The sequence below is a fragment of the Emys orbicularis genome, chromosome 10, assembly GCF_028017835.1.
Source record: "Emys orbicularis isolate rEmyOrb1 chromosome 10, rEmyOrb1.hap1, whole genome shotgun sequence".
NCBI lineage: Eukaryota > Metazoa > Chordata > Testudines > Emydidae > Emys > Emys orbicularis.
In genome coordinates this window covers 3875078-3898115 of record NC_088692.1, presented here as the reverse complement: position 1 = coordinate 3898115, position 23038 = coordinate 3875078, and the positions used below count along the sequence as shown (strand labels likewise).

General features: G+C 49.5%; 1 protein-coding gene across 2 annotated transcripts in view; it reads left to right on the top strand.

The window, feature by feature from the left end:
• NHERF2 (NHERF family PDZ scaffold protein 2) overlaps positions 1-23038 on the top strand; it is a 96256-nt gene that overhangs the window by 374 nt on the left and 72844 nt on the right. The window contains exons 1-2 of one of the 2 annotated variants that reach the window (XM_065412507.1): positions 758-816; positions 9528-9788. In XM_065412507.1, coding sequence (XP_065268579.1) covers positions 9633-9788 — 156 coding nt within the window. In that variant the 5' untranslated portion in view covers positions 758-816; positions 9528-9632. Of the gene's footprint in view, positions 1-757; positions 817-9527; positions 9789-23038 lie in introns of those variants that run through there. The other variant, XM_065412506.1, reaches the window with a different exon arrangement.

The following is a 23038-nucleotide window of genomic DNA, read 5'->3' as shown; positions in this document are numbered from 1 at the left end:
GCCCGTGGATGTGGGAATTGGGGATGGTCTTTTTGTCCGTGGGTGGGGTGCTGGGGTAAGGAGCTGCCCATGGACAGATGGTCTGTCGGTGGGTGCTGGGGCAGGGTCTAACTCCTATTGGATCCCTCTGTCTGTCTGACTGGAGAGCTGGAACGAGAGGTACCGCCAGGTGACAGCTAATCTGGGGCTGAGCAGTCCAGCTGTTTGCTAGTGGGTTTCAGCTGGAGGTTGGGAGTGGGGAAGCCAGAGTGACATGGAAAGTTTTTGTTAATAATCCTTAGCACCTGCTTTTCATCTGCTGTGTCTGTGTCGCCTGCTGGTGGAATGAGGTGCCCTGATGTTGGGTCATTAACTTGTTTCCTGTAATTCCTATGGTTCACATGCCCCCTGCCGCCCCCACTTTTTATGTATTAATATTCAGAGGGGTTAAAGTCGGGAAAGTCCTATCAAGTCGCATCTAACCCACCCCCTGTGGGTGTAGTATTGTTCCCTACATTATATTTCCTAGTGCTGTGTCCAGTCTAGCAACAAGGCTTTTTATTTAGCTGTAAAATGCAGAGCCCTACACTAGCAGCTTTGAATTGGGTTGCCCAGGTGTTGTTTTTCTTCTGGGGATCTGTCAGTGTCCGGTTTGGTCACTAAAACTGCTTGTGAATTGACGATAAGACTCTGAGTAGCTTTCCCATTCTCTGCTGGATTTCCCAGGCGAGTTTCCAAGTGAAGCTAGCGTGATGGAAAGTGTCTCTCTTTGGGTGATGGTTCCTGTACGGCAAGGTGGATAGAGTAATTCACACGGAGATAAGCAGTTTATTGGGGGTAAGATCCCTGTTGGGACAGGGACCAGAACTCTAACCCTGCTGAGTCTTTCCTTGACTCTTCAAATGGAGCGCGGAGCCTGCTACATATGCCTGAAACCTCCTTACTTTACCCTGCTCCCCCGGCTCCTTGGAAGGTGTCTTCAGGAATGTGCTAAAGTTGGGGGGCGGGCGGAGAAGCTAGGAGGGTGATCCTCCCTCTGAATGTTTGTTTAAAAGCTTCCCTTTGCCAAATGACCAGCAGTAGATATTACAGTAAAATAGGTTCCCACACAGTTCTAGGCCTGCTCTACACAGCAACATTATCTTACCATGTTGGAGCACCCAGTGTACCCTACTAAGTTTCAACGAGGACAGTGTGTTATAGCATGGTTGGTCTTGTCTGTATGGACGACATCTAACTGCGCAATAATCATGTTATGTCCCTGCCAAGACCAGGCAAGGTAGGAAAGAACAAAGGGTGTTATGACATGGTCAGGGCATTGCTGTGACATAGTCAGACACTGAGTTGTAGGTGAACAGGTTCCAGCAGAAAGTAGCTTCTGAGGATAGGACATGAAGCAATAGGCTTAAATTGCAGCAAGGGCAGTTTCGGTTGGACATTAGGAAAAACTTCCTGTCAGAGTATCTGAGCACTGGAATAATTTATCCAGGGATGTTGTGGAATCTCCGTCATTGGAGGTTTTTAAGAGGAGGTTAGGCAAGCACCTGTCAGGGATGGTCTTAATACTGCCTCCTGCCTTGAGTGCAGGGGACTGGACTAGAAGACCTCTCAAGTCCTACGATTCTGTGATTCTGAGCATGGTACTGGGAATCGGGTGACCTGGGTTCTATTTCTGACTCTGCCACTGACTCACTTTTTGACCATGGGCAAGCCACTTCTCCTTGCTGCGCTTCTCTTACTCCCTATGCAGTCAGTAATGCTTACTGACCTGTGTAAAGTGCCTCGGCATCTACTGATGCAAAGACTATGCAGATGCTCACAATAATTATTATTATCACATAATTTCTACTTGCATTCACTACAATTTACTTTGGAAAAATAGTGGCCAGAAACAAGCAGCTTCTAGCTTGAATTGGAGATCTCTTTGCTTTTCAAGAGCCTGGTGCCTTCGAGTCCCATTTGGGCAGTTCTTTTGTCTATCTGTCTAGTTTTCAGGGCACTGCAGGGTTGAATATTTTAGTAGCTTAGAGCATATGGCAGGCGCCTCCTGTAATAATTTCTACGGGCAGCATGGTGATCTGTCGTCTGCATGCTTCATGGAACCAACAGCACTTTGGAAGTAGTGGGTCTCAGTTTTTAGTTGCCGACAGTGAGTCCTAAAGATATGGAATGACTGACTGATTTGCTGAGAGATACAGAGCCATCCCCAGTAGTGGTGCAAGCAGTGGTAACGCCATTAAAGTGCTATGTAACTGACACCCAGCCAGGACATGGCTTTTATTGTTTAGTCGTTAATTAAGCCAATGCTGTGGACCTGAGAACCCTCTGCAGAAGTTAACACTTGCCCCTCCAGTTATATTTGGAATGGAGTCAGGGTACATCTATCGCTCTGTTCTAATTGCTGGGTGGATGAGGGTGTTCTTATTACATACAGAGCGGTGTTTCACGCCAGAAAATTGTCAAGACTTTGTATACTAAAATCTGATGTGATGGTGAAGGCTGATTCAACATTGCTGAGGCATCAATTTCATGTATGAAATGTGTGGGATTTTCGGTTGGGTAGGTCAAGTGAAACTAGAGACATTTCATCCTCTCCATGTTTTCTTCTAAGCAAGGCATAATTAACCTCTGGAACTCACTGCTACAGGGTATTACTAACGCAGATAGCTTAGTATGTTCCAAGAACGATTCAACATTTATATGAACCGAGTTAGCATCTGCAGTCACATTAGCTGGGATGACGTTACAAAGGGCTGGGCTGCCAATCCTCATGCTTCAAAACAATAAGCTGGTAATTTTCTGGTGGTCAGGAGAAAACTTCCTCCATGACAAAGTGCTGAAAAAGTATGTACATTGTGGGAATGTTACACCATATGTGTCGGACATTGGCTTCTGTTGATGACAGGATATTGGACTCGGTGAACGGTTGGTCTGATCCTGCTTGGCTTTTCCTGTTCTCTTAGGGACATCAGCCTTGGAGCTAATAACAGGTTTACGCCTACATCTGAAACAGCCAGTAGCAAAGAGCCTTTTGCAGAGGAGGGTTCCCCTGTTTGTTTATAATTTTGTTGCAAGCTCAGGAAGCAGAAGCTGATGACATTTGATTGTATTTATTTGTTCCTTCATTGTTTTTCTAACTGTAGATTAAAGCAAGCAGAAAGAGCAAACAGAGGAAGTAGATTCAAGGTGCTTTGCTCCTGTCTTCATTGCAAAATTGCAGCCTGCTTCCCAGTGTTTGTGGGACGGGCAACTTAACATGTGCTCGCCCTACTGTGTTGACTAACACAGGTTAAAATCCTAGTGTAGACAAGGCAAGTTGTAGTTGTAACACCTGATAATTGGTTAACCCTACGTGTCCTATTTCCCCCGCCCCTCTTAGCTAACACCGCCCATGCTAATATGGGCAGAGAGAGGAACCTCCTAGATCAGAGGTACTCAATTATTTTTTGTCAAGGTCCAGATTTCTTGGTCAAGGTCCAGTCAAGATCCAGACGCCAGAGAAACATTTTTCACACCACAATAACAATAACGATAATAATAATAAGTAAATAAATGAACAGATTTTGCGGTCGGTTCAAAAGCGTCCGGCAGTCCAGATTTGGCCCGTCATCCGCCTATTGACTCCCCCCTCCTCGGTGTTTAGATCCCAGGTTGAGGTTGCAGTGGTGTCAGCTGGAATAGACTCTTTTGAGTTGTAAACTGAGGAATCATTGAAAAAGGGACATACTGGCACGGTGCAATGTCATTTTAACAGAGGCAGTTTCGAGCTGCCCTTCTGCAAAGAGGGTTAAGTGTGGGGGAGGTCGCCGTGGCAAACATTACCATTGGAGCCCTGGTGAGCCTGCATCACTACCCCTCCTTGTGAGCCTTTCTAGCCTTTCTGTTCATTGCAGTGGCACTTCAAGATGTTAATGAAGGTTGCATAATTACACAGATGCATAAGGCAAGTCTGTTTGTTAGGCCTTCTAGAAGGCACGTGCATAGACTGCAGACATGGAGCGATTGCTTTCAATCCTCACGCTGCTAGCCCATCGTTCTTGGGGGGTGGGTAATAGGGGTGGCTGCCTGTGAATGTTGTCCTTGACACCAGGAACAGCTGTTTGGCTGGGCATGTAATGATGAGCAGAAGTGAGAAGATGTTCGTTTTCTTGAATTTTCATGTGCTCTCTAATTATATTGATTCTGAGGCAGACGTGAGGTCTGTGAGGTGGTTGAATCCTCTCCCTGAGGAAGGGGTGAGAGCCCTGTTGCTTGAGATGTTTAAATCTAAACTGGGCAAAGTTCTAGAAACTGTGTTATGGGGAACAATCCCAACTAGGTCTCGGGGAGAGAAACTAGCAGAACTAATAGGTCACTTACACCTCTAACATCTGTAATCTGTTGCTCTTGACCACACTCATGTGAGGTAGGTAACTATTCTAACCCTAGTTTTACAGATAAGGGAACGGGAGTGCAGTGCTTTGCCCAAGTCCCTCTAGACAGTCAGTGTCAGAGCCTAGATTAGAAACCAGAGCACTTGGATTGTAGTCCCCTGTTGTCTGCTAGACCAGTGTATAGCTTTCTTTTGGAAGTGGTTGTCTGGTGGGGCTCAGATTTCCAAGGTGAAAGGCCCGGTGCGACAGAGTGGCTATTGAGGTTTTGAATGTCACGTGGAACCTTTCACCACAAGGTCTTTGGTTCCCGTCTAGTCCAGGTTGGGAGTGAGTGGAAGTGACTGCCCAGGTAATGGTGGTTTAGTGACACTCACTGAGCTGTGGTCTCAGGGCATGTCTACATTATGGAGACTGTAGCATAGGCGCAGCCTACACTGACAGATGGGTTTTTTTTCTGTCGGTATAGGAACCCCACCTCCCTGAATGACATTAGCTCAGGGGTCGGCAACCTTTCAGAAGTGGTGTGCCGAGTCTTCATTTATTCACTCTGATTTAAGTGCCAGTCATACATTGTAACGTTTTTAGAAGCTCTCTTTCTGTAAGTCTATAATATAGAACTAAACTATTGTTGTATGTAAAGTAAATAAGGTTTTTAAAATGTTTAAGAAGCTTCATTTAAAATTAAATTAAAATGCAGAGCCCCCCAGACCGGTGGCCAGGACCCGGGCAGTGTGAGTGCCACTGAAAATCAGCTCGTGTGCCGCCTTCGGCACGCATGCCATAGGTTGCCTACCCCTGGTTTAGCTACATCAGTAGAAACCTCTTCTGTTGACATAGCTGCATCTACGCTGTGGGTTATGTCCGCATAGGGATGTCAGTCAGGGATGTGGTTTTCTCCACGTATCTTCACCATATCTTTCTAGAGAAGACCAGGCCTCAGTCCCATCACTAAATGCCTGCAGAAACCCCAGTCACAATGAGCACCATTTGGGTCTCTTGCTGTCGGTCTTGGCAGTGACCCAGGAGCGAGTGGGCCATAGAGGATGTTTACTTGTGTGTGGCCCACCAGCTCAAGGTCGAGAGACACTGCTGGGGGAGGGGGTGTGAGGGAAGCGTACCCGAATGCTGCTCGTGGGGGACCCGTTCTCTGGCTAAGCAGAGGGCTCGCACCTCTCACCAACACTGAACTCCCTATGAAAAAAGCTGCAAGGTGTGATGCAATCTGACCATTCACAACAGCCATCTCGCCCCATTAGAGCGTTAACTCCTTAATTGCTGAGCTCTGCCTCTGTGCTGCAGTGGAGCACGGTACCTTTCGGCCATCTGCTGTTCTGTTTGATTTGTGCCTCTATGGAGCACCTGTCACACTCGGACCATGCAGCCGGTGCATTGGGCAGCACAGAAGCACTTACAATACAGTGGATTTTTTTGGACAGGACAATATCTCCTTTGAGCTTGGCTGTGGTGACAGAGTTCTGCCACCCCCGTAGTTATTAAGGTGCTTCCCTGTTGGCTCTGGCAGGTCGAGAGCAGACTAGGGAACCCTGCAGTGCCCTTTGAGGAGAGGTGTGAAGCGAGGAACTTCGCACGAGCCTTTGAAAATGATTAAAAATGTCAAGGTGACCAGAGCTCCCCTTCCCTCTGCTGGCTATTAATTGTGTTACAATAGTGTCCAGAGGCCCTATGCAGGATCCCATTGGACTGGGTGTGGTACAAACGCGGAGCAGAAGACTGATTTTGCCCCCAAGTGCTCTGTCTACATTCCCCTCAACTCCCATGCAAAGAGTAGTGCTGAGTGTTTAAAAAAATCACAAGTCCGGTCTAAAAAATCATGAGATTTTAAAAAAAAAAGAACTTTGTGTTCCTCTAGGGTGACCAGATGTCTCAATTTTATAGGGAAAGTCCCGATTTTGGGGTCTTTTTCTTATATAGGCTCCTATTACCCCCCACTCCCTGTCCCGATTTTTCACACTTGCTGTCTGGTCACCCTATGTTCTTCTTAGTTTGCCTTCTGCTTTCTGAACCTTTTGGGTGCACTTGGTCAATGCTTCCTTGTCTTTTCTCTGCAGCCAGAAGGGCTGAAACTTTGTGAATGAAAGCTGATCTTCTCATGGTATCCGTTACCTCCGGGAGCTGAAGCTTTAAGATAAACTGCACGGACCATGCAGGGCAGCAAGAACCCTGCTGATAACAGTGATAATGCCATCTTCCCAACCAGGATTGGATGGGGGCTGGCCAGACCCTGCCCCCTAATTCCACACCAGCCAGCAGATCAGCTGGACTGGCACGTCCCCATGCTTTGCCTGCCACGGCAGGGCCGTCTCTCTGGCCCTAATTCTATCTCTGGACAAGCTCACGTGCACCGTCCCTGCCTCTCCGGTTTCTCTGAGCAGCTGAGTCTGATGAAGTGTCTAAGCAGATCTGAAAGGGAGCAGCAGGGATTTTCTGGGGATTGATTGGGTAGCTCCTCCTCGCCGTGCTGCCTCCAGATACGAGCCAATGCAGAGAGTGACATGATTTTTTGCTGCGCAGTGGAGTCTCTGGTGCAGGGACAAGCAGCTGTGTCCGCAGTCTATAAATTTCTCATCGGGCTGTTTTCCGTTTGTGGACGCAGGTTCTGTGACCTCGCCTGGGGTATGCTAGGTAATTGAGCAGTGGGGTTGTTTGTCACTTGTAACCTTGGTGATTGTAACATGTCCTGTACCCTGATCAGAACAACTGAAGCTGCAGGCCATAGCCCGGTTAAACATTAATTGGTAGCGAATCTGAAGGTGGAAGGCAATTTGGGTGAAAATGATCATGAAATGATACATGTCCTGATTCTAAGGGAAGGAAGGAGTGAGAGCAGCAGAATAAGGACAGTGGAGTTCAAAAAAGCAGACTTAAACTGGTCGGTAATGTTCCCTGGGAAGAAACCCGAAGGGGAAGAAGGAGTTCAGGAGAGCCGGCAGTTTCTCAGGGAGAGTCTATTAAAGGCACAACTGCAAACTAGCCCGATGTGAAGGAAGTATAGTAAGAGGCCAATATGGCTTCATCAGGATCTCTTTAATGACCTGGAACTCAAAAAGCAATCCTACAAAAAGTGGAAACATGGACAACTTGCTAAGGAGGGGTACACAAGAACAGCACAAGCATGTAGGGACAAAATCAGAAACACCTATCAAGGGACATAAAAGGCAATAAGAAGAAGCTCTTTATATACATTAGAGCAAGAGAAAGACAAAGGAAAGTGGAGGACCTCTACTTAGTTGGGAAAGAGAGCTAATAACTGATGACATCAAGAAGGCTGAGGTGTTTAATGCCTGTTTTGTTTCAGTCTTCACTAACAAGGCTAATGGTGACCAGATATGCAAGGCAATTAACGTTAACAACAAAGGGGAAGGAATGCAAGCCGAAATAGGGAAAGAACGGGTTAAAGAATATTTAGATAAGTTAGATGTATTCAAGTTGGCACAGGGCCTGATGGAATTCATCTTAGGGTACTTAAAGAACTAGCTGAAGCAATCTCAGAACCATTAGTAATTATCTTTGACAAATCATGGAACACGGATGAAGTCCCAGAGGAGTGGAGAAAGGTTACTATGTTTGCCTATCTTTAAAAGGGGGAACAAGGAGGACCCAGGGAATTATAGACCAGTCATCTTAACTTCGAAACCTGGAAAGAAACTGGAACAAATTATTTAAAAAATCAATTTGGAAGCCCTTAGAGGATAATGGGATTATATGGAATAGCCAGCATGGATTTGTCAAGAACAAAATGCCAGACCAGGATTACTGGCCTGGTGGATAGGAGGGAGGAAGTATACATGATAGATCTTGATTTTTAGCAATGCTTTTGACACAGTCCCACATAACGTTCTCATAAACAAACTAGGGAAGTGTGGGAGGGCGTAACTAGTGGGGTCTCGCAGGGGTCAGTCCTTGGTCTGGTAGTAGTCAATATTTTCATTAATGACTTGAATAACGGAGTGGAGAGAGTGCTTATAAAATGTGCAGATGACACCAAGCTGGGAGGGGTTGCAAGCACTCGGGAGGACGGGATTAGAACTCAAAATGACCTTGACAAATTGGGGAACTTGTCTGAATTCAACAAGATGAAATTCAATAAAGATAAGGGCAAATTACTTCAGTTAGGAAGGACAAATCAAATGCACAACCACAAAATGGGGACCACTGGCTAGGTGGTCATACTGTTGAAAAGGATCTGGGGGTTATAAGCATGCGGAGCCTGGACTGCTTTGCTCCAGCTGGAGAGCAAGTTTCCCAGCAATATCCTTGCCCCTTCTGCCCTAAACAGGAGACCCCGGTAGAAGGTCAAGTGATGTTCAGTCCATAAGAGTCCGTCCTCTGAGATCACCCACAAAGGGACCAGCTGATAGCTGTTTGGTTGGCTTTGTTGGGTGGAGTCTTGTCTGTTCCTATCCATGAACTTATCTGGCCCTGTCACCATAGTATTCGAGCACTTCACAAGCATCAATGTATTTATCCTTCCCCCGTGAGGAGGGCAGAGCTGTTATTCCCATTGTACAGGTGGTAGAGCTGAGGCACAGAGAGACTCACCCAAGGTCATACGGGGAGGCTGTGGCAGAGCCAGGAGTAGAAACTAGGTCCCAAGCATCCCATTCCCACCTCTAGCCTGTCCTTCCTCTCACTAGCGTGGCCGGATACCACCAGCTCCTTTCACCATGTCCCTCAGTTTAAAGAACAAAACCCAGCCAAACCCCGCCCCCCAAACCGTCTCCTGACAGCAATTCATTCCCTACTGACCTGAGCTGGATTCTGAGCAGGGATTTAGGGGTGACGGACCCCAGATCCTATTCTCAGCCCCTTTAGCTGGCATTTGCTTTCCTCAACTCTGTTGTCTGGTAGCACAAAGCCAGGATGAAGGCACAGAATCAGATCATTTCTTTCATAAATATGTGTGTGTGTGGGGGGAGACAATCCAATATTTCAGTACCCTGGGGAATATGAGAGAGAGAGAGGGGTGTGTGTGTGTGTGTGTGTGTATATATATATATATATCAGTTCCTAGGAAAGATTCTCGTTATAAGAGTGCTGAGACCCCGGCCTTGCAGAGCAGCTGCATCGGGGAGAGTGGCCTGGGGGTTGTGGTTCATGTCGTTTGGTTTGCAGTTGCCTGGCTAAATCTCTCTCCCCCTTTCTGTTCCCTTCCAGGTGGTGCAGCGCATCAAAGCGGTGGAGTCTGAGACCCGCCTGCTGGTGGTGGATAAGGAGACAGACGAGTACCTGTGCGGCCTGCGGCTGACGTGCACTGAGGAGATGGCGCACGCCGGGATCCCGGTGAACTCCAACGCGTCGCCAGCCAAATCGCCCGGCAGCGACAACGGAGACGTTTGGAAACCGCAGCTGGAGCTGAGCGGCGGGAGCCTCCGGAGTCACTCGTCGCACAGCTTCACCTCGGAGAGCGGGAAGAAGGTAAATGGACAGGGATAAATAGCCGGGGGGGGTGGGGGGGCGCTCTAGTGGGATGGCTCTGGTCCAACTGGTGCTTCTGCAGATGGCTACCGAGTGAAGTCCTCTGCTGTTTTCTTGCAGCCTTGTGTTACCCGGGCCTCTGCCCAGCTACAGACAGATGTGCATGGAGTTATGCTTAGCAGGGAAATAACAAAACCCTGCTGTGCTGGGCCCATGTGCCAGGGGAAGTGGCTGCCTGGGAGACCCCTTGCACCCAGGGCAGCCGCTTTCCCGTCTGCAGAAATTCTGTGTGCTTCATCAGCCATTTGGAAAAAATTTGTGCTGTCTCCTTTCTCCGGACAGTGGGCGATCTCCCCTAAAACCTGGGGAAAGCTATTCCTGCTTGAAGCTACGTTACCTCCTGCTGGGTACCTTGGTCCCAGGGGTCGTGGAGGAGCATAGGCAGGAGCTGGCAGTGCGGTAACTGGCCCAGCCATGCTGTTTGGGGAGGGTGAAAGGGAGCAGGGAGCTATAGGGTTAGCTGCGTTTGGAGGGTTGATTACCCACAGAACCATGGCCCTCTGCTGCGCTTTGCCCTTTATCCCAACTTCTCTGCTACCTCCTCTACCCTGCAGACCACCGGGGAAAATGTAGGGACCCTGGGCATGTAATGAAGCCGTGAGGCTTATGATGAGTTTGTCCCTCTCCTTGTATTTCCATGCTGGGGGAGGGGAGGGAACCAGGGGGGCTATTGTGATCCTGTTTCTGTTTAAACAGGGAGGGAATTAGCCACTTTAGAAGCTGCTTGGTTCTTGCCTCGTTAGATCTTCGGCAAAGTTTCTTTTATTAAGAACTCGAGGTGGTTTCCAGGGCTGCGGGGTTTCGTGGCGGCGGTACGGGCTTGCGCTCCATGAGTGGCAAGAGGGATTCATGTCCAGGCTGCTCACTCTGAATGTTGGCAGAAGCAGCACAGGGATGTTGCGTGTCACTGAGCTGATTGTTTTATGACCCATCCATGGGCTGTAATTCCCCCAGGACTTCTAATTGCAAACATCCCTGCCACAGCCGGGAAACCCCTTCTCACAACTCCGCTCAGTCACTGCACGATGAAACCACCCCCTGTTTGTTAGTGACTGAAGGTCAGAACCGTCTGATGACTGTTTGGTGGGTCTTTGTCCTGTTCCCCTTGGCAGCAGACAGGCCAAGATCTGAATGGATCACGGAGCTCGAATGCTCAGATTTTAGGTGTGGTCTCTCCAGGGTTCGCTGGGGCACCGGGTGTGCAAATCTTGTCTTGTGTGGCTGAGCAGCAGGTTTCGCTTTCCAGGGCCCTTCTGATCAGCCCTCAAGTCTGCGGAATTTTTTTTTTTTTTTTTTTTGAAAATTAGTAAAAACAAGTGAACGTGTCTGAATTTGTTGGAGCAAGAGACTTGTGGGGCTGTTCCCTCTAGGGAGAGAGGGAAGCGGCAGCTCAGATTCTCCTGTCTCCTTTGCAGGGGTAACATGCTTTCCCTGCTCCTAGTATAAAGACACGGTGACCCGCCTTGCATCCTTTGATACCGAGGCCTGTAGACTCTCTTGCGGAGGCTTTGCGAGCTGCCTCGGCTCTGTTATGGGACTCGCCTTTCTTTTCCTTGGGAGACCAGAGGCAACGTGGTTTTACTTTGAAATGATTTGAAGGCCAGGATAACAGTAATCTCTAGCTCTTATGTAGCACTTTTCATCCATAGATCTCCAAGCGCTTTCCAAAGGAGGTCAGCAGCATTATCCCTAACATCCTGAGCTGGTTGCTGAGGAGGAGCGGGTCTGTGAGACGCAGAGAGTCAGGGTAGCCAGGCAGTCTAAGGTGCTGTGTTAGGTCACAGCATAGCATAAGCTTCTCTAGCCCACCGTGGCATATACAATTTTTTTTTTTACTGTGTTCATGTGGCCTGTGTTATCCAGGAGGTCAGACTAGATGATTCCAGCCTTGGAATCTACCAATCGGTTCAAAGAGTGGGTGTTCTCCTGAGACCTGAGCAGAGAAAGGGGTGGGGGTGGAGAAACTTGTCAAAGAATTTATTTTTAAAAGTTGTGAAGAGTGTCCAAGAAATGATTCCAAGCAGTTCTAGTTTGGCCTCCTCTAGACTTGGCTTCTGTTCTCCCGGGCCAAGCACAGTAATAGAGGGGGCCCGGAATAGAAGCAAAACTGAACAGCTCGATGGTGCGCGAAACCCAGTGAGATGGCTTTGCCGTCAGACTGTACAGGTTGCTTTGCTAGATTAGGGCTCCAGTTTCCAAAAGTCCATGCCACGTGCCTGGCGGTGTGGTGTGTGCCTCACTGCCCTCTACTGGATAGAGCATGTCAGGGCTGCTCCGGTATTTGGGGTTCCCGTTAACGGGTCAGGCAGCAGGAAGGGGTGTGTGAATCAGCCTGAGGTCACGAATTCTGTTCCCTGGGTTGCCTGCTGATGCCTGTGGCTGCGGGTATGTACTTGTGGCTTGAGGCAGATTGCTACGGTCTCCAGAAGCCGAGAGAACTGACCTTGAGGATGGATTGACGTGTGTAACGGCTCCAGTTAAATGTTGTTTCTCTCCCTCTTGCCCCCTCTCCGGGTGGCCCTTTGAAGAATGAGTACCACGGGACCCCCCCTGCCCAAAGTCGTTTCTCAGCGCTGGGTCTAGCGGTGACCCTGATGGGGGCGGGGTCAGAGGTGAGCAAAGCAGCACAAATTAGGTCCCGCTCCTTGTTTATGAAGGGGAACGGCTCGAGAGAGCGTGGAACCAAAACAACCCAGCCTGGAGAGATTGAAGGTTGGGGCCTCTTGCTGGGTGCAGCAGGAGCGTCGGTAAATACTTGGGACGAAGCGGAGCCGTGCTCCGACATGTGAGCAAAGCGAATGAGCCTGCAGCAAAGCACAGCGAGTGACTTCCCAGGCTCCCTGCTCCTAGCTCGGCCTCCTTGAAAGTGAAACCTCTTTCCCGTCTCCCATTGTTTGGGAAACAGCAGCTCTGATCCCCCCCCCCTCCCAGCACTGAAACCCATTGTGTGCTGAAAAGAGCATGGCCCGGGTGGGGCAGGGAATGAACTGCTGGGGAAGGGAGCCGCGTGCTCACGGGACAGTGGGGTGTGCTGTTTGCCCGGCCTGGCGCAGCGAGTCCCGTGGTGAATGCCCGTCAGCTGTCAGGCCGCCCCAACGGAGGCTCCTGGTCATATTGCGAGCGCCTCTAATCACGTTGCTCTGCCGTCCTCTCCTCGGGATCACCACTGAGGCTGCAGGTGGTTTCTGCATCACTTCTTCATACAACACTTCACACTTGACAGCGGCTTCAAAGCGCTTTTACGGCCCGTCACTAGCAGCCTTTGGGGGACGGGGAGTGAATGTCGTTCTCCTCATTTGATGGAGGGGGAAATGACGGGACGGGGAAATAACTATTCTTGGGGAGGGAAGTGTTTCTGAAGGCGCCAAAGGTCATACAGCAACTAATTGCTCAGCACTGGGCTTAGAACTCGGGGCATTGAATCCCACGTTCAGGCCACTAAATTGCACTGCTTCATACGCTTGCTCGTGGTATTCTAGGTAAGATTAGATTTGGCCCGTTCAGGAAGCTGCCATGGGACCTCAGGCACCACCCACTGAAAACACCATGCCTCTGCAGAGAGGTCCTGGGGCTCCCAGGGGAGTTTCCATTCATGATCGGTGTGGCTGCAGGACTCTAGGGAATACGAGCCTTGCCGCATTGTGTTGGCACTGCTCTGTGGGAGGCACGGTTGCCTGTCAATGCGTGATCAGGTATTATTACTGGATCCCCCCCGTGCCAGAGCTTTGGGAAGCTGGGTAGATACAGTATTGAATCAGTGTCTGCCTGAAACCACAGTGGGATTTCCCTTTCCCAGCTAGCAAAGAATTAAGGCGATGGGGATCTAATGACCCCTCGATGCTTCATGAAAGCCGGGAGTGGGGGAGGTGGCTTTTGACATACAAGAGGCAAAGCCGTGATTTTAACCACCGTATGCTGGTATTCTGGCCCATCTGACAGCCTCAGGACTCACACGGCTTCAGCTCGGGGGGGCAGAAAGAGGTAAACAGGCAGGGATAAATAGTATGGAGGGGTGGGAAGCCCTGGGCATCCGTGGCAGGACAATGGCACTCCGTCTCTGCCAGGCGAGCCATGAAAGAGGATAGCAAATTGCTTAATAACGGACACCCACAGGCATGTGCGCTGTGTCTGACGGCAAGCCCTGCCGTTGTGTTGGCAGCCCGGAGACACGGCATGTCTGGAACCGGCGTCGCCCTGTATCATTTCAGTTTTGATAGAAAAATTTTAAATGACTTTGTCAAAGAAGTGTAATGAATAAGGGGGAGGAAAACGCAATATTTCTATTATACCAAACCACGTGGCCCAAACGTGCTCCTATTGAAGTCAGTGGCAAAACCCCCAGGGGACAGATTCAGGGTAGGGTTTGATCCATTTGTGTCTTTTATGGTGTATTTGACTTTGGCTTGATTGTTGTAACACAAGTGTATCCTCAGCATCTCCTGTAGGCACGCAGAGCGAGAGCCACGCAGGTATTACTGACATGGTTCTTTTACGGGACTGCTCAGTGGGGCCCAGAGGACTATACCTAGAAGTAATGGGCTGAAATGGGGAAAAGGCAAATTTAGGTTGAATATGTCCTGCAAGGGAAGTGGTCGAAGCCCCATTGTTTGGACTGGAGAATATACTGTAGGGCATAATCTAGCATTGGTAGAAGGGGAAGAGAGTAGTTTGGACATAATTGGTCTTTAATTTATATGAGCTAAACTTTGCTCTTGGTTCCACCAGTACAAGTGAAGTCAGGATTTGGCCGCATCAAGGCAGTGCCAGCAGTCATGTGCTGGACACAGGAGCGAATTGAAACCTGGGTTGAACCCAGCACTCTAAAGGAGGGGAATTGTTCACACACAGACACACACACTCCCCCCTCCCTCCCTCGGCACATGAATGCGTTAGGGACCTGGCTCCCTTTGGGCCGCGTGTCATGTTACTCCACAACTGATGGTGGGCACAGTCATGCAACACAAGCACGCAGAGTTGTCCTGCTCAGTGGCTCTGTTCCCCCGGCCAGTTCCAGTCATTATCAGCAGAGCAGGCGTGGGGAGCAGCGCCATGTGCAATGTCCATGGATGCAGTGGGGATGGTAACTCCCTGGGGGATTGCGCAGGTGGGCTGTTCGGGCTGGGAGCTATGCTTTTTCACACTGCAGCAGCCTTATGTTGGAAGAACAAACCACCCTCTCGCCTCCAAGACCCACTCCCAACAACTGTCATTTGAAAGTGTGTCCCCAATAGATCAACTTGCCCAGGACTGTGTCCCTTGAAATAACCAAGTCAGGGTGCTGAATAATTCAGCGTTTATTACAATCACTCTGGCTGCCGTGAGACAGCCGATCGGCAGGGCTGCGGGCCAGAAGGTTATGTCACTGACTAGAGTGAGCCCTGCCATTCCATGCCCTGGGAACAAACAGAGAGCCACATAAACGGGATGGCGTTGTTGCAGGATGCTTTTGTTCAGCAGGCCGCCCCGGTGGTTTGTTCTCTCTCACAATCCGATACAGTGCGATTCCTTTGGACTAGAGTAGCGTCCTTCATACGACGTATCCACAGACATTTTCTGGGGAGAACCGAGCCGAGTGTGTGGGGGAAAGACACATGATGGGGAGGAGCATTAGGGGCTGGTAGGACAGAAATTAAAGCAGAACGCCTGTCCCTACTCATTCCACGGGAAAAAACGGCCAGAGTGCAGGAGAACAATCCAAGAATAGGAGATGGATACGCTCCAGTAATAACTCAGCCCCTTGACACCAACGCCCCCAGGTCAGCCACCCCTTTGATGGTGGGAACCTTGTCCTCTGGAGCCAGTGTTTGGGGTGTCCGTGACTGGGATGTCCGTGTTTGGGAGGTCTGTCTCTTCTAACTGCTGCTGGGAATTTTTTATCCTCCAGTAAAGTTGAGTTTAAATGTTGTTTTTTAAAGGTCCAGGTCTCCCTGTGGATCAGCGTGGGGGGTCCAAGCCCCGATTCTCTGTGCTGCAGGGGGTTAATAGATTCATTGACTGTAAGGTCAAGAGGGACCATTAGATCAGTCAGACCATCTGTATAACACAGGCCAGTGAGTTTTACCCAGTTACCTCTGCACTGAGCCCAATAACTTATGTTTGACTCATGCAAACCTTCAAGGATGCAGGATGCAGAACCTGTGAGGAAAATGGGGAATTTCAGTCCAGATCTACTGTGCAGATCTCAAAGGAGAACTTCTCCCACTAAGTCAGGGATGGCGTCATGTGGCAACAACCAGTACGGACTCCTCTCCCCGTGACGGCAGTAACTATTTAGTAACAGCGAGGATCCTTAATCCTTAGTGAGTCTGTGCTGTCAAACACCCCTGCATCTCCCAGTGCTCAGCCATTATCCCAAGTTATCATTAGAGCAATTAGGATGGGATTCAGCTCTGTTCCATTTCCATTGTGGCCAGCTGCAGGAAAAAGAAGTGAGTATGGAGTCATGTCATTGGGTACCATCATTTTCAGATGTCAGCTCCTCTCCCCAGCGTGGTAGTAACATCTCTTTTTGGAGCACCTTGGATCTCAAAATACGGTGCGAATTGTATACCTACATATGTATACCACCTCTGGAGTACTGGAGCTCACACCGGTAAACGGGAGATTTTGGCAGAGATGCACAGGGACAAACGCGCCCTTTAAGGATCTTAAAGCGCTGACCTAAAGGAGCTGAGAATACCTTGGGTTTTCAGGTCTTGTCCAAAAGTCCTCAACTTCCTTGCCCTGGAAGGAACAGGGCTGGAGCTAAGCCGGCAGTTTCAAGGAATGTAGGTGTTTAAAGCCAGCTGCTTAAATCACTAAGCTATCTCCTCTGCCGTCACCCTTCGCCTGTACTGCTGTGAGGTGTTAGGGGAATCCGTCTTTTTACGGTCATTTGGTTTGAAGTCAATGGTTGCTTTGCTTAGCTGGAGAGTTGGGTGTGCGCCTGTGTGCTGTTTGCCTGGCTTTCAAGAAATTTCTCCCCAGGAGGTAAAATTAATGTAAGATTTAACTGATACATTGTGGCTCGCTCTGTCAAACCCCATAAATTACAACTTGGTCTCTTGGCTGAAGGAACCATATCATTTGTGAGCGTGTGTGTATATTTGGACCTTTTACTGCAATCTGTGTTTGGAGGGATACAGAAGAAATTTGCCATTTGCAACTTGGAAGAGGAAAGGACACAGCTGCTGTAAGACGCTGTTGTTTAGAACTCCGATCAATGGGACTCTGAGTTTCTCAGTCGTGTTTGGACTGTCTTGCTGTGCGACCTTGGTCAAGTCACATAACCTCTCTGCTTCCATTTCTCCCCTTGCAAAACATGGTTATTAATGTTGGCCTGCCTCACCGCGGGGTCGTGAGACTTAAGTCGATGCTTTAGTGAAGTGAGATCCCCTGCTGGAAGGGTCCTAGAAATGCAAAGTATTGATAGGAAGTGGAGCTCCTTGGAGAAATGTTCATTCTTTCCAAGTTCAGATGGTTCTTGATTTTGACTAGACTGGGCGACCCATGTGCTGTCTAAGTTGAGTATCTCAGCGTTTAGTGGCTCGCATATCAGCTAGGACGCTTGAGCTGACGACTTCTAGATTTGTGGGGCTGCAGGCAGATGCATTAGGAGAGGGCCCTCATCTCTGCAATTTGGTCCTAAAACAGCATATAAGGCCCAGCTTGTCGCTATGTTTGTGCTGAGGGCCGCACGTGGGGCGTGTGACCTCAGCAGGAGCTGTTAGTGTGTATTTAATGTCATTTCAGCCGAGCCATTCTATTGTTTTTATTGTAAATGCACCTTGGGGATGATGGCAGGATCACCCTATAGGAAAAATAGATCAGTAGGGAATAAGATGCTAACAAAATGCCCAAATCCAGTGTGTGTAAAAGGCCGGCTTGTTGTTTTCTATTACAGCACTGCCCCTGTTTTGCTCGGGGCTGTACTAAACGAAACTGCAGGGCTCTGGCCCAGATGCTGCTCAGCTGGGTGGGTGACTTTCAAAATGCGCATGTCGCTGTAGTATGAAGAAATGTTCAATAGCGTGAGAAACCTGAGCCTTTGCCCTTTGAGATCACAAATCCAGGTGTGCACAACTGCAGCTGGACACGTCTCTTTGACACCAGAACTACCCCGGGGGAATATTAAGAGGCCAACCTGATCCCTGGTAAGAGGCACTGAAGTCATTGGGGTTACACCAGAGGCTAACTACGCCCAGTAGATTCATCTGCACAAAACTAGCTGTTTGAAACAGTTGGATATTTGACTTTCTGCAAAAGCTCCCCTGTGTGAAGCTGCCTTTTAGTCTTTCTTTTGGGGGGGCCGGGCCAAGGCCTGACACAGAGTGACGTTCTGAGAACAAATCTCATGTGCAGGCCATGAGAGCCGCGGCGGGAGAGTGGAATGTTGAACCAGATGTGGATGGGCTATAACTCGTAGCAGCACTCCCGAAGGAACAGAGCAGGGGTTCTGCTTTATTGCAGCGCAGGTTTCATGGTGCACACAGGCAGTGCCTGTGTAAAGACACGCATCTGGAACATGTGATGTGCTTTATGTATTGCTTTCCTTGCCGCTTTCCTGCAATGAAACCCTTGGAGAGTGGGAATGGTCGGGCCAACTTCACGACCCATTCACCGTTCAGGTCAGAACCGCTGCTGGGCCATTGGCCCCCAAACTATGACCTACAGCTAGACCTGAATGTGGCAGAGGAATGCCCTACCCTAGCTCTGTTGAAAGCAAGGCAATTCTCTCCTTGACTTGAGTGGCACCAGGGTTTGACTCTTAATGCACTGAACTGAAAAGTGACGTCAAGGACAAAACTTGAAAGCAAGAAAGCAGAGTGGTAGCAGGTGCTAGATTGATGGCCTGGAGACTGGAGGCATCTTGTGTCCAGAAAACAAGCTTCCCCCACGGTGTTTCCAGCCAGTGTTTCCATCCTTGCACTGAAAGGATCAATGCGAGGGGACAGGAGGTATTTCAGTCTCCATGGCCCATCCTACCCTTGGCATCTCTGCTGAGATTGCCTCCATGGTGCAGGGGCAGGTGAGCCGGGTGTCTTGTTGCTGCTGTAAACACCTGTCCATGAACAACTGGGTCAGGAGTGGGGCATCTTGGCTGGGCCAGTGTTCGTGGAGGAAGCCTAGCACTGCCTGTGCTAACATAGCACCAGCCCGGCAATCAGTAGGTGTGATTGCAAGACGTGTAGACATCCCTGAGCTTGGATCTAACTAAATGAAAGCTAGCTCGAATGCCCATCGCAGGGAAGCATCAGCAGCATGGGCGGTGGATGCTTGAGTATATACCAAGTGTCCGGCATAGGCCTTCGCCGCCTTCAATGCTGCTGTTACTCACCTACCTACATCAGAGTTAGCGCAGGTGTGTTTGCGCTTGCTCCAGTTCCTGGTGTGTAGGTGGAGGCATTCTGTTTAACTGAGTTGCCAGTCCAGTACCGAACGCCCCTAATGAAACCATCCCAAAGGCCGTGTTTGCATAGCGCCTGCTTGCCTGGGTAAATGCATTGGCCATTTTATTACTTATACCAGGGGTCGGCAACCTTTGGCACGCGGCCCACCAGGGTAAGCACCCTGGCGGGCTGGGCCGGTTTGTTTACCTGCCGCGTCCGCAGGTTCAGCCAATCACGGCTCCAATCAGCCAATCAGCCAGCACATCCCTCGGCCCACGCCGCTTCCCGCAGCCCCCATTGGCCTGGAGCAGCGAACCGCGGCCAGTGGGAGCCGTGGTTGGCCGAACTTGCGGATGCGGCAAGTAAACAAACTTACCCTGGCGAGCCGCATGCCAGAGGTTGCCGACCCGTGACTTCTACTACATATCTGAATACAAAAAGGATCAATCCACATTCAGGATTTTGTGGCTGCTAAACGTCTGTTCTTAAACGTTCGCTTTTTTGTTTTTTATCACTGCAGCCAGATGCCCCACTCGCCCCAATCTCTGCTCTGTATTATCGGCTTTTGTGTCTTGTCTGGTAACTCACGTGGCAAGTCTTGAGTTGTAACAGCCAGGCACAACCCTGCAAAATGCAATGTTTTAATGTGTAGGAATTATCATCTGATTCTTAATTTAAACCGTGCTTCCCAGGGCCTCTACAAGAATGTTATGAGGGCAGTGTTGCCTACTAGTTAGTGAAAGAACCTGCCTCCTCGTGTTTCTGTTCCCAGCGCTGTCAATGGCTCACTGTGTAACCTCAAACAAGCCCTTTAGCCTCACGGTGCCTTAGTTTACCTGTTAGTATGATGGGGATAATTATTCCTGTTTATATTGCAGTAGAGGCCCCAGATGAGATCAGGACCCCATTGTGTTTGGCATGGTAGAAACTCATAGCAAGAGATGAGCGTACAATCTAAATAGATATAACTGACCAAGGGTGGTAGGGGAAACTGAGGCACAGAGAGCCGAAGTGATTTGCCCAAGGTGTCACAGCAGGCCAGCGGCAGGGCCAGGAACAGAATCCAGGTGTCCTGACTCCCAGACCAGCATCTTGTCCTCTACATCACATTGTCTCTTGTGCTCTTACCTGCCTCAGGGGGGCTGTGAGGCCAAACGAATTGATGGTTGTATCACACATTGGGACCCTTGATTGGAAGGGGTTTGAAGAGGATTTGTATTATTGTGTTTGTGCTGCCTGAGAACTCTGTTTTAAAGAAGCTCTTGTGCTTGTGAGTGTTGGGGGGTGACTCTCTGCTCCTGCCAGGTGGAGACGAGCCGTTTGCTGATATGAGTGAAGAGTGCAGGGTTATTGCCCTCCTAGAAACATGACTTTACCTTCGGTTATTTATTCTGATGAGCAAGCTGACCCTGGGCCCAGCTTACCAGGCCATTCTGGAAAATTCAGGCAGTATGAAGAACTGGTTAATGTTCTTTGGCCACTAGGGGAAAAATCCTGCCCTGACTTCAGTGGGGCGACTTCACCCTTTATTTGTGCTTCTTGCAGGGATGGGAAATTGATGGGAGTTGGGTGAAATTAGAGGCCAACAGGGATAGACTTGCCTTAGCCTAGTTTGTAATTGGCTTGATTTTTCCCCTCTGCTTATCCAGCCTAAGCAGCACTCCAGTTTCCAAGTCTGTCTGCAAGCATCCAACACCTTCGGTCCCCTTGCTGCGTTGTCTGGGGCTCTGAACGGAAAGCAGCTGGGAGCTGCAGGCATGTCGCCTCGCTCAGATTGCAGGATTTCCACCTCTACCAATCAGGCCCCAAGCTGCACCGGATCATGAAAAACGCTTGTGAGACACACTAGGCCAGGGGTAGGCAACCTGTGGCACGTGTGCCGAAGGCGGCACGCGAGCTGATTTTCAGTGGCACTCACACTGCCCAGGTCCTGGCCACTGGTCCGGGGGGCTCTGCATTTTAATTTAATTTTAAATGAAGCTTCTTAAACATTTTAAAAACCTTATTTACTTTACATACAACAATAGTTTAGTTCTATATTATAGACTTATAGAAAGAGACCTTCTAAAAACGTTACAATGTATGACTGGCACGCGAAACCTTACATTAGAGTGAATAAATGAAGACTCGGCACCCCACTTCTGAAAGGTTGCCGACCCCTGCACTAGGCTATCAGTAAGGAGGTTTCTCTGGTGGATTTCTTGACTGGCCCTTAGTGTGCCAGCCATGCGTGATGGGGCCAGGGCCGGCTCCAGGCACCAGCCCACCAAGCATGTGCTTGGGGCGGCGCCTGGAGGGGGGCGGCGCGGCGGGGCGCTCCGGCCCGAGAGCGGGGCCGCGACTGGGCTCGCCGCCCTCCGGCCGCTGGGGAGAGCGGAGCCGCAGCGGGCTCACCGCCCTCCCCCCGGCGCTCCGGCCGGTCGGGGAGAGCGGAGAGCCCCGGCCCGGCTCGCCGCCCTGCTTCCGGCACTCCGGCCGGTCGGGGATTGTGGGCCCGCGGCAAGGCTTGGCGCCCTCCCCTGCCGCAATGGGGGTGGCCGGTGGCTTTTTTGCCTAGGGCGGCAAAAAAGCCAGAGCCGGCCCTGGATGGGGCAGTGGCTATTAAACCTTCTATGTGCTGGAGATGTAATAAAAACCCACGAAAAGTTTAGTACCCGGGTACACACTTGATGCATTCTTTGCTAGGGAAACACTGGTTTAGAATGTGCAAGCTTTGTGTGCCGCTAGCAAGAGTGTATCAGTAACTGCAGGTGTAGATAAAATATTTACATCAAGACCCTAAATATTTACAGTTCGGTTTGGGTTAGGAATGAGAAAGTTTTTCCTGTTGCAAATAAACCTCCTAGGCTGGCAATATCTTCTCTTACGAGAATTCTCCCCGAGTACTGAAAGAATATTGAACAACGTTGAATGTTTTAAAAGGATTTTGCCAGCTTAGTTGAGGTCCAGAGTTTAGGGTTTGTAGGACAGCCAGAAAGATTTAGCACCTCCTCGTCTGAGCAGAAATGTCGGCAGTAATTATGTTATGAAATCACATTAAAAGAAATGCATGGTTTTTAAATTAAAACATGCCCTGATCTCCCAGTTTTAGCGTGCAAACTGCAAAGTGAAACTGGCTAGCAATCAGTGTGAACATGAACGATCTCCATTCATTGACCAAGTGGGGTGAAATGCAAAGCTAAAGAAACGGCCTAAGTGCTTCGACTGTAAAGTCTTTGGGGCAGGGATTGTCTTTTGGTTCTGTTTGCTTAGTGCCTAGCACAATGGGATCCTACCCCACGACTGGAGCTCCTAGGCGCTACAGCAATAGAAATAATAAATAGCGAAAGGCAAATTCGATTTTTTTTTTAAAATCATGTCCGTGTTGACTGTTGAAGGTGTTGCCACAGCCCAGGTAAAGAACTGTTACGTCGGATATTGTTTGTATGCAAAATCTTGACCGTGCCCCTTTAAGATCTGCTGTTATTTTTGTAGCCATTCTGGTCGTGAACATTGCACGGTAGTCGTAGCTTTTCTTCTGTTATGGTTTCCTTGAGGCTGGAGCTTAATCATAACCTTGGCATTGAGCAGCGGAAGAGACTTGATGGGAGGATTAAATACATTTCCCTGCTTGGTGTTCTATATATTTTCTCCCCTTCTGCCAGTGTCTGCGCTCAGGTGCTCTCTGGTGGCACCTATGCTGGCAAAGCTAATCCGCCTTTTGCTGCCTCAGCACGGATCGGCTGGTGGTAGCATCAGTGGAAGTTGCATGTGCATAGGACTCCTGCAACCTCTCCTGTTTACACTAGCACTTCCTCCTCTGTTGCCGTGGTGGATCTGCAC